The sequence below is a fragment of the Sinocyclocheilus anshuiensis genome, unplaced genomic scaffold (genome assembly GCF_001515605.1).
Source record: "Sinocyclocheilus anshuiensis isolate Anshui unplaced genomic scaffold, SAMN03320099.WGS_v1.1 scaffold443, whole genome shotgun sequence".
Classification (NCBI taxonomy): domain Eukaryota; kingdom Metazoa; phylum Chordata; class Actinopteri; order Cypriniformes; family Cyprinidae; genus Sinocyclocheilus; species Sinocyclocheilus anshuiensis.
In genome coordinates this window covers 489,462-500,257 of record NW_015548211.1, presented here as the reverse complement: position 1 = coordinate 500,257, position 10,796 = coordinate 489,462, and the positions used below count along the sequence as shown (strand labels likewise).

Here is a 10,796-nt window from a genome sequence, read left to right as displayed (position 1 = left end):
TGTAAAATAATATTTACAATTTTAAAATATTTTTTTAAATGACAAATTTTAAATATTATTTTTAATAAAAAGTCTTAATTTCTATTTTTATTAAAGCAGTTCATAATTTGACAATCACCATCTAGGCCTAAATAAAATAAATACAATTTCCGTGGAAATAAACTCTTCAAATCTGCCTATTCAGTGAATGTGTTACATGAATGACCATTTTCTCCATATTAGAATGTTTCCGCCGAGCGTTTGCGGCTCTGTGATTGGCGGTCCAGCTGTGAAATTACAGAGAGCCAAGCAATAGTAAATCAATCGGAGAGTAATTCCAAATGACAGAAAAATTGACCAATCATATCTTTCCTCTAAATGGACGGGCCATGTTATCACTAACTTTATGACAAGTTCTGCTGTGGGAATCTCTATGGAAAAAGAAAATACGGTGATAAACTAGCTATTATTCACGTCACGATCGAAGCCACAAATAACATAACTGAGGACATTTACTAGGCCGCTGTGCCAATAATAATATTATTTATTATAAACACTGTTTGTGATGAAGTGTCTGTCTCTAAGTTGTTTTGCTGTGAGCGCTGTCGTGATGCGTTGGCTTAAACACAAAGTACATGTGTTGGTTTTGTGCACAGACCGATTGTGTGATGATGATGAATTTGTAATGAGGATTTTCATTTGACTTAAATTTAGCTATGTTTTATTTTGCTGATATCATTCACTCTCGATGTGCTGTTTTCTTGTTGCATTTCAGAAAGCCGGTCGCACACCGGATGAGAAGCGAGAAGTTCAAGATGGCAGTCCAAAACCTTTAATCTAATCACCAAACAGTCAAAAGTTCACTTCAAGAATGACCAAGTGTCAATGAGTTTGAAGTTCAGTGATTGAAAAAACAGAGCAAACGCGACCTATTGCAGTCTATATGAAGCACAGACTTTTTAGAGCCACAGAAAGAGACTGTCATGACGAAAAAGAGGACATTGTTTTGTTCAGGGTTGCCAGGTTTTCACAACAAAACCCACCCAATTGATACTCAAAACTTGCCCAATCGCGTTCCGGGGGGTAAAATACATGTAAAACACACATTTGTGGCAGGGTTCACCTGGTAAAATTCACATTCCAGGGGCTAAATATAACGTTATTGGGATCGCTTCAACCCGCAGACAACACACAGAAGCTGGGCGACAATATATTAAGTAAGGTACGTCCTGATGAAAAAGAGGAAGTTGTTAAAATTGGTCAGTTTTCTTAGTAATTGTCAGCAAATGTGTGTCTAAAGATGTAACTGCTTATTTTTTGCTTTTGCTTTTAAAGCATTTCATGTTTTTAAAAGAGGTTTAGCATTGAAAACATTATGCTTTGGCTACTTGGCTACTTGTCCTAGAGAAAACTTCTGTTAGCACAATGAAACTACTGGGTGAAAAAACTATTAGCACTGATTATTAACAATCTTTACTCAAAATTAAAAACTCAAATAAGTGAATTTAATGTTTAATGAACATTACAAAAATGACGAATTTAAACTGTTCTTTTTTGCATTTTATTTATAAAACAGTTTGTACATCATGCAACTGCATAACACAACAGTGAAAAAATAACAGCACAATTATAAAATGACAATCACTGTAATATGTATAAGTAAAATAAAATGTTTTTGTTATACTCACAAATGCAACCTTTGAATTATGTATATTCATTTTTTATTTTTCTTCATAACTTCTGCGTAGAAACCACATGCCACTATTAGTGAAATATTACAAGCTTTTTCTAAGATGATTACAACCAAAAAAATAATAAAGCATAGTATTCCATCATGCTGATGTTAAACTTTGGTAACAGATCATCACAAAACATTGAAAATATATACATATATAGAAAAAAAGAGAGAGAGAGAGAAAAAATCAGGAATCATGAATAAAAGTTAGATGACTTGCTGAGTTTGACTTGATGACTTTTGAAAAGAAATAATGAAATAGTTTTAGAATAGTAATACAATTCGAGTTCATATCTTCACTACAGTGAGTGGGTTTGCTGTGACTGGGTGGTTTGTGTCATTTGTGTTCACTCCTCAGAGAAAACTCTTTCAAAAACACGTCTTAGAGAAAGTTTAATGATGCTCTTAAAATCCTGCCCTATGAAAACATACAGAACGGGGTTCAGGCAGCTGTTGAAATACGCCAAAGAGACAGCCAACGGATCCACTGCCAAAGCTAAGACACTTGATTGCCCTCCATATATTATCATCAAATGCACTGTGATACGGCAGCCAGCAGAGAAAAAAGGCCACAATTACAGCCAACATGATGCGAGTCGCTCGTCCAAAGTGAAAAGGACTCCTGCCTAACTTGCGTGCGATGAATCCGTAGCATGTTGTGATGCATATGAGAGGAATCAAAAAGCCAAACACAAATCTGATGACGCTTAACCTTCTATACATTTTATAATGGTCTAAAGCAGGTTGATAATGCAGGCAGTATGTTTTATTATTTACTGTCAAAGTCTCTCTTAACATCATAAAAGGCAGACTGAGAAATAAAGCCAGAATCCAGGCCGCTGCGCAGGACAGTCGTGCAATGAACAGGCTGCGATGATTCTGAGCCCAAACCGGTGTGATCACCCGAGTAAACCGATCCAGACTAATCAAGTTCAAGATGAAAACACTGGCAAACATGGTGATGAGCATAACGAAGGAGAGAATCTTGCACATGATGGATGCATACGTCAAGTAATCATAAAAATCGCTCTCGATCACATAGTAAAGAGTGGAAAGGCAGCACAAGAGGTCATCAATGGCTAGATTGAGAAACCCTACTGTATTAGCAGTCCTCTTCATCTTCAATCCAGCAACATACACGGCAAATGCATTTCCAGGAACACCGAGGATCAAGGTCAGATAGTAGAAGACCAGAGAACTCACTCTCATCGGATTTTCCAAAATTTCAAAATAATTCCCCATTGCAGTGATTGAGCTGAAGTGCCTTGTTTATCCTGCTAATATCACATTTTGTCAATGTAAAATCATAAATCATATTTAAAGTGTCAGATAAGAAACTTTTATAGCTAAATGATTATATGAGCAATGCATTTCTATTATCGGCAAAGCTGAATTATGATTACAAACATGCAACATGCTATTTTAGCATTACTTAAAAGTACAAAAAAATCATATAAATAACTCTAGGTAAGTAATCATGACTCACGTTGTGATGATTCGATTCACAATTATTCCGGTAAATATTTTCTTCTCTAATGTTCAAGACTTTATACCACTTCTTCAATTGTATTACTTCATCATGCTTCAGCAACATTTCAAACATGGTTGAGCTGTGAAACATCATGACCAACTCTGTAAAGCTGGTTAAGCCTTCTCATCGCACAAGGGAATTCATACATTGAAAAAATACTGATGTTAGACTAAAATAGCAATTTAACATGGAAATAAATGCAGAAATGAAGTCAACCCATTGCAAGTCAATTTTATTTACATAGCATTTTTATGTACAATTGTTTACAGAAATTCATAAGGATAATTTATAATATATTATTGTTTGTTTGTAATTTAATATTGTATTTAATATGTATTTATAGTATAGAGAGCTGGACAAGGATAGTTTACATTGGGTGATGATATAAATGATCAATCAACTGAGATTTCCTATATAGTACTGCTTTATGTGAGTATATGTATAACAGTCATCATTTTAGGTTATTGCGGGTTATTAAATCTGCAAAGTTTCATTCTGAATTTTAAATGCTTTATGCCAAATAGTTTGCTGGTTGTTTGAGTTTGAATGGCTTTTAACAATGTGAGTCATTGGGAGATTTTCAAACATATTTTTAAACCCTTTTATCCAAATCAATGCTGCCATTTTCAGCACAAATAAAGAGTCATGTTATGTCTAATGGAGCAGAAGTGGTGAGGAAGCCGCTTGTGTGAGAGATTAATGGTGCCTTCACGTGCTATCGGAAATGTCCTATTTCCCACTTGAGAAGTCGTGATTATGAGCTTGTCGTATTCAAGTGCTTTGTTGTCGGAAAGAATAAAATGTAGCATCCCATTGGTTGACAATCATATAAACACTCACCGCGCTACATATGCAGTTTGCTGACAATTCTGGAATTTCGGTCAAATACATACTTATTTCACTGCTTATAAAACATACAATATGCTTTGAATGAATGGTCATATCTAGCCTATAAATACACTACTTTAGCGACAGAATTAAATGTAGCATCCCATTGGTTGACGATCATAAACATTCACCACGCTACACATGCAGTTTGCTGACAGTTCTGGAATTTCGGTCAAATACATGCTTATAAAACATATGCTTCGAATGATCGTTCATATCTAGCCAATAAATACTACTTTAGCAACAAGACAAAGGGATTTAGTTGTTGTGAGAACAGCATTGACAGCAGCAATGGTTGTCCCCTCCACCATGTTTAAAGATTATGACCCGCCCAACTCGGAAACTCTGGTATCAAAAAATTTCAGAATTTCCCAGTAGTAAATACTACTTGAGAGGCGTTCACGTCTAATTTCCAATTAGGAAACTCTCCTATTTACGATAGTTCCGATAGCACGTGAAGGCAGTGGCGGCTCGTGGGTTTTAAAATAGAGGAGGCAACTAATTGTATTGGTCTGAGATCCCTGCCGATTATTATTATTATTATTATTATTATTATTATTATTATTTGCTTAACCACTTTAAAATGGCTTTTTGGTTGCTTTTAGTCAGAAAACGTAAAGAAAACGACACACATACAGCAAGATTATATAATTTCTACGGAAAAAAACGAGCTACTGTCTGTAGCCTATGTGTGTACGGTACAGTGCAGCAGCACATTAGATTAGAACGGCGTTTAACTTACCTATACAATAAGCTGTTTAAAACGTGCATTCTCCTGTTCAATGTTGAGCATCCAGTAATATAATCACAAATGTCTTGTGGAGCGCTTTCAGAGTATGCATTTATTTGTCATTTTAACTGTTTGGAAACAGAGCGTAAATGTGGAAGCCCTTCAAAGATTTCTTATCCTGTTGCGCCCTCTATAGGACCAGCGACTAGTCGACGTCAAGCTTAAAGCCTCATGGCAGAGCATTGAAGTCGACTAGTCGATTAGTCGGTGCAACCCCTAATTTATTGTGACGCTTGTATTCTCTCCTCAGAGAAAACTCTTTCAAAAACATGTCTTAGAGAAAGTTTAACGTTGCTCTTAAAATCCTGCCCCATGAAAACATACAGAACGGGGTTCAGGCAGCTGTTGAAATACGCCAAAGAGACGGCCAACGGATCTACTGCCAAAGCCACCAGGACACTTGATTCCTCTCCATATATTATTATCAAATGCACTATGTGATACGGCAGCCAGCAGAGAACAAAGGCCACAATTACAGCCAACATGATGCGAGTCGCTCGTCCAGAGTGAAAAGGACTCCTGCCTAACTTGCGTGCGATGAATCCGTAGCATGTTGTGATGCATATGAGAGGAATCAAAAAGCCAAACACAAATCTGATGATGCTTAACCTTCTATACATTTGCTCTTTATCAAATTTATAAAACAGGCAGCGTTTTCTGTCATCTTCTGTGTGAGTCTCTCTTAACATCATAAAAGGCAGACTGAGAAATAAAGCCAGAATCCAGGCCGCTGCGCAGGACAGTCGTGCAATGAACAGGCTGCGATGATTCTGAGCCCAAACCGGTGTGATCACCCGAGTAAACCGATCCAGACTAATCAAGTTCAAGATGAAAACACTGGCAAACATGGTGATGAGCATAACGAATGGGAGAATCTTGCACACGAAGACAGATTCATACGGCCAGTTTTCTTCGAGAGAGTTCTCTGCCACATAGTAAAGAGTGGAAAGGCAGCACAAGAGGTCAGCAATGGCTAGATTGAGAAACCCTACTGTATTAGCAGTCCTCTTCATCTTCAATCCAGCAACATACACGACAAATGCATTTCCAGGAACACCGAGGATCAAGGTCAGGTAGTAGAAGACCAGAGAACTCACTCTTGTAGATTTCCTCAGCTCTGCATTAAAACAATCCAGACAACCATCTTCATAGAAATAAACATAATAGTCAGAATAATCTTCATATGACAGGTTCATTTTGCTTGAGCTGCTGCTGTCCAAAGTGCTCTGTTTATCCTGTAAATATCACATATTATCAATGTCATACATTTATTTCATTTATTCATTCATTTATCAGATTCTTTCATCCAAAGTCACTTACAAATAAGAAAAAAAACAAGAAATTTGACAGAGACTAACTATTCAATATTTAAAAAATCTAATTTGTATTTAAATAAATATATTACTCCATACATTTAATTCAAATCATTCACAATGCAATCACTTGTATGTCAATGTTAATATTTTTTTAATCATACTCGATTTTTACAGATCAGAAATCAATGCCTTACAAACTTGTTCTGACCTCAACAGCTGCTCTGTACTTACTAGCAATACTTAACCTGCTTACCACTATGAAGGAGAAGATTTCAGGTCCAGCAGATAGGCTTTTCTCCAGCGATTCCACAAGTGTCTGTTCCTGTATCTCCACCTCCTTGTCAACTCCTCTTTACTCACAGTGGTATGAGCATAGTCTGCTGGGAACGGTTTTGGTGGCAATGAAGTTAGTCGTTCACCAACCAGGAAGTGTGCATGTGTCAGTGGCTGCAGTTCTGACAGTGTCTGAATAAATGATCTTGCACAGCCCTCTTCTGAAAACAAATAGCTTGTGTGCTAACAGGAAACTTTCTGCTGACTGACTTGAAAACAAGCTCCAAATGCACTGCTCTAGTGACTGCACATGTGAACAGAGCAACATAAGCCTTGCATAGCACACGATCACTCTTCACATACAGCAGACCAAAAGTCAAATGGCTTTGTGTGTCATTGAGAAGGTGATTAGCTGCACCTGATTGAGTTTACAAGTCATTTTTAGGAGGGTGGTGATCCTTTTTCCAACTCAGTGATTCTGGTTTTTTATTTTTTTCTAACATGTTGGTGTTTTATCTTTCACTTGGATGTTGCAAGTTGTATGAAGTAAATACAGCTGGATAAAACAAAAACTGTGTCCTCCTTCATTTCAGGCTGCAAAGCAATAAAATGTGATTATTTTAACTAGATGCTGCATTAGTAAAGCATGGACTGAGAGGATGCTAACATTAGTAGTAGGACCTCAAGTGGTTAAAACAATGTAACGAACATACACTCAAGTCTGACCCAACTGGATATGTATGTTTGATATTTACGACTCATGATCAGGCTGCCTCTGACATGATACCCACGATAGCCAATGAGAGTGAGCGTCACCTACTCTTTATGAATTATGAGTATGTTGGCTACCATAGCTATAAACTTTACGTCACTTTACCTCACAAGATTTGAAAATTGTCTAGTGTGTCGCAGGCCTTAGTTTGTGTCCAACTGGTCTCTTTGATGCATTCGTTAAGTCAGCGCAGTTGCATACGTATTTAAAGCTAGTGACGTGAAAAAGCAAGCTAATTTGTTCATGCAACAAACAAATCAAGTCAGCCTTATTTATATAACCTTTATACAATACAAAGTGTGTCAAAGCAGCTTTACAGTGTTAAACAGGAAAAACATCAGAACAAATCATAAAACTCATCTATGCCACTTTTTCATTCTTAAAGTGCACTTTTGCCAGTTTGGTGATTAAATAAACTGTTTTTGACTTGCCACTTGAATTGAACACTGACTTAATGAATCACCAAGGACCACAGTTTCAGCTAAAAATCTTCTTTACTGTTTTACTGAAGAAAAAAACTACATCTTGGACGGCCTGAGGGTCCAAATCAACAGCAGATTTTTATTTTTGTGAACTATCCCTTTAACCTGCATCACCTCTGAATGTTAAGTGGTTAAGGACGTCTGTCAGATGTTTGTACACAGCAGATGCTTTCGAGATCAAGTGATCTTTAACAGACATCTTGCAGACGTACCTGTGCTATCTGGGATTCCCTGTAGTGTACTGTATACAGACCGTTTCATCGGAAGTGTCCCGCTCTGTGCAGTGAAGGGTTACCAGGTGTGTGAAATAAAACCATCCCAACTGCAATTCAAAACTAGCCCAACAGTGATTTTTTTTTTTTCTGCCGTTTTCTCCTCTGTCTGGAGTCTATTCAGCTTTAACCCACAGCAACAGTGTAAAAGTAGCCCAATTCCATGGTAAAACAGACTTGGCAACCCTGGTGCAGTGCGCAGTCTCACGAGTCAAAACAAGCAGCACAAAGCGTCAGTGATTCTGCCTCTAGAATCTGCTCTCGTACTGTATAATGACAGCGGACCCTTCTCAGGGGCTTTCTTCCAGACCCTATTAATTCATAATGAAGTACATTCTCAACATAAGAACTATATCAACCCACTTTTTGTGCATTTACTCATAATTTCACACTGTGTCATTTGATTACAGTAACGTGCATGGAGGGACTCTGACAGGAATGGCATGAATTGTCATAAATCTTTTGCACCACATGGGTCAAACACATGTACCCAGATTGCACAGGTATGTCTGCAAGATGTCTGTTAAAGATCTGGAAAGCATCTGCTGTGTACAAACATCTGACAGACATCTTTAAGATGTCAGTTTTACATACATTCTAAATCATAAACATCTTAAAGACATATTATAAACGTCTATTTGACATCTGATTGGAAGCGTCCTATAGACATATTGCAGATGAGCAAACACTCTAAACAATACGTCTTGCAGATGTAAATGCAGACGTCAAATTGACGTGATGTACGTGTGCTAGCAGGGTAAGTTCTCAGTTTTTCATTATGTGTAGCCCACTTATATTGGTCTTATCAAGCTCAATAATATGAATATGAACAAACTACTCACACTATTTATACTACAAAAGACGTGCAGAAGTAATACTGGTCACACTGATCCAGAAATAGGTCACTTTTATAGAGTTTTATAGTATAGAATGTTTTCTAGGAGAACATTTTCACATTAATGGAACTTGTTTCTTAGTAATTACAAGTAAATGTGAAAAAGAGGAACTTGTTGTTTCTTAATAATTGCCTAAATTGTGTGTCTAAAGATAAGACGATGTTGTAAAATAATATTTACAATTTCTAAATATTTTTTTAAATGACACATTTTAAATATCATTTTTTATAAAAAGACATAATTTCAATTTTTATTAAAGCAATTCATAATTTGACAATCACCCTAAATAAAATAAATACAATTTCTGTGGAAATAAACTCTTCAAATCTGCCTATTCAGTGAATGTGTTACATGAACGACCATTTTCTCCATATTAGAATGTTTCTGCCTAGCGTTTGCGGCTCTGTGATTGGCGGTCCAGCTGTGAAATTACAAAGGGCCGAGCAATAGTAAATCAATAGGAGAGTAATTTAAAATCATATCTTTCCTCTAAATGGATGGGCCTTGTTATCATTAACTTTATGACAAGTTCCGCTGTGGGGAACATGAAAATACGGTGATAAACTAACTAGCTATTATTCACGTCACGATCAAAGCCACAAATAACATAACTGAGGACATTTACTAGGCCGCTGTGCCAATAATAATATATTATTTATTATAAACACTGTTTGTGATGAAGTGTCTGTCTCTAAGTTGTTTTGCTGTGAGCGCTGTCGTGATGCGTTGGCTTAAACACACAGTACATGTGTTGGTTTTGTGTACAGACCGATTGTGTGATGATGCATTTGTAATGAGGATTTTCATTGGACTTAAATTTAGCTATGTTTTATTTTGCTGATATCATTCACTCTCGATGTGCTGTTTTCTTGTTGCATTTCAGAAAGCCAGTCGCACACCGGACGAGAAGCGAGAAGTTGTCTAGGGCAACTCACGAATGGCACACTGGACGCGTCGCGTTCAATTCAAGATGGCAGTCCAAAACCTTTAATCTAATCACCAAACAGTCAAAAGTTCACTTCAAGAATGACCCAGTGTCAATGAGCTTGAAGTTCAGTGATTGAAAAAACAGAGCAAACGCGATCTATTGCAGTCTATATGAAGCACAGACTTTTTAGAGCCACAGAAAGAGACTGACAAATGCACAATACACAATCTTCCAGCCTAGTATGAAGTCATTATGTGCATTAACAATAATTTGGGACAAATATAATGCAATTTAATGGAAAACTATGCGAGTGGCGTCGTGGCAGGATTTTTATGGAATTATTTCTGTGTCTTTATTATTCAATCAAACATTCTGTGTTTGAGAGTAAAACTAATTATTTTGTAATAAAAGATAAAAGATTGCAAAAAAACGTCTTCTTAAGGCTCAAAAATAAAGTTGATGATAAAATTATTTGCAGTGCGTATAAATCTTTTAAAAATTTATTTTTCTTTGTGCACTTAAAACACTTTTCATCGCGAAACCACAAATTAGGCTCTCTTTTCTGCCGTCTTTTTTTGCGGGTCTAAAACTTTTGTTTGCGAGTTGAAAAGTTTTGCTTGCGAGTGAAGCTGTAACTCATTGGGCGGTCTCTACCCACAAGGATGAAAGGCCTTTTTCTATTGGTCACTCTCGATTGAAGTCACAGGTTGACCACGCCCACTACGTTTCCCCAGAATCCCTGCCACTGCCGCCGCAGTCTGACAGAACAGCGAGCGAGGTTGTATCATGGCAAGCAACAGGTCGTTTACTGGGTAAGGTAACTAACTTAAAGGGTTAGTTCACCCAAAAATGAAAATTATGCTGTTTTACTCACCCCCGAGGCATCCTAGGTGTATATGACTTTCTTCTTTCAGATGAATCCAGTCGGAGTTAG

At 37.0% G+C, this 10,796-nt stretch overlaps 1 protein-coding gene, 1 long non-coding RNA gene and 1 pseudogene across 2 annotated transcripts in view; 1 reads left to right on the top strand and 2 right to left on the bottom strand.

The window, feature by feature from the left end:
* Positions 1 to 2,013: 2,013 nt before the first annotated feature.
* On the bottom strand, positions 2,014 to 2,923 carry LOC107653772 (C3a anaphylatoxin chemotactic receptor-like; annotated as a pseudogene).
* A 2,221-nt stretch (positions 2,924 to 5,144) lies between these two features.
* On the bottom strand, positions 5,145 to 6,119 carry LOC107653766 (C3a anaphylatoxin chemotactic receptor-like). Its single transcript, XM_016440588.1, has one exon. It carries the CDS (start codon positions 6,117 to 6,119, stop codon positions 5,145 to 5,147), a length of 975 nt encoding a protein of 324 aa, XP_016296074.1.
* A 4,484-nt stretch (positions 6,120 to 10,603) lies between these two features.
* LOC107653771 (uncharacterized) overlaps positions 10,604 to 10,796 on the top strand; it is a 2,879-nt gene continuing 2,686 nt past the window's right edge. The window contains exon 1 of the long non-coding RNA XR_001630267.1: positions 10,604 to 10,674. This is a non-coding gene — a long non-coding RNA (uncharacterized LOC107653771). The remainder of the gene's footprint in view (positions 10,675 to 10,796) is intronic.

Bases quoted from the DNA above. Each gene is read 5' to 3' on its own strand.
- LOC107653766 (XM_016440588.1), bottom strand. From the start codon at position 6,119: ATGAACCTGTCATATGAAGATTATTCTGACTATTATGTTTATTTCTAT.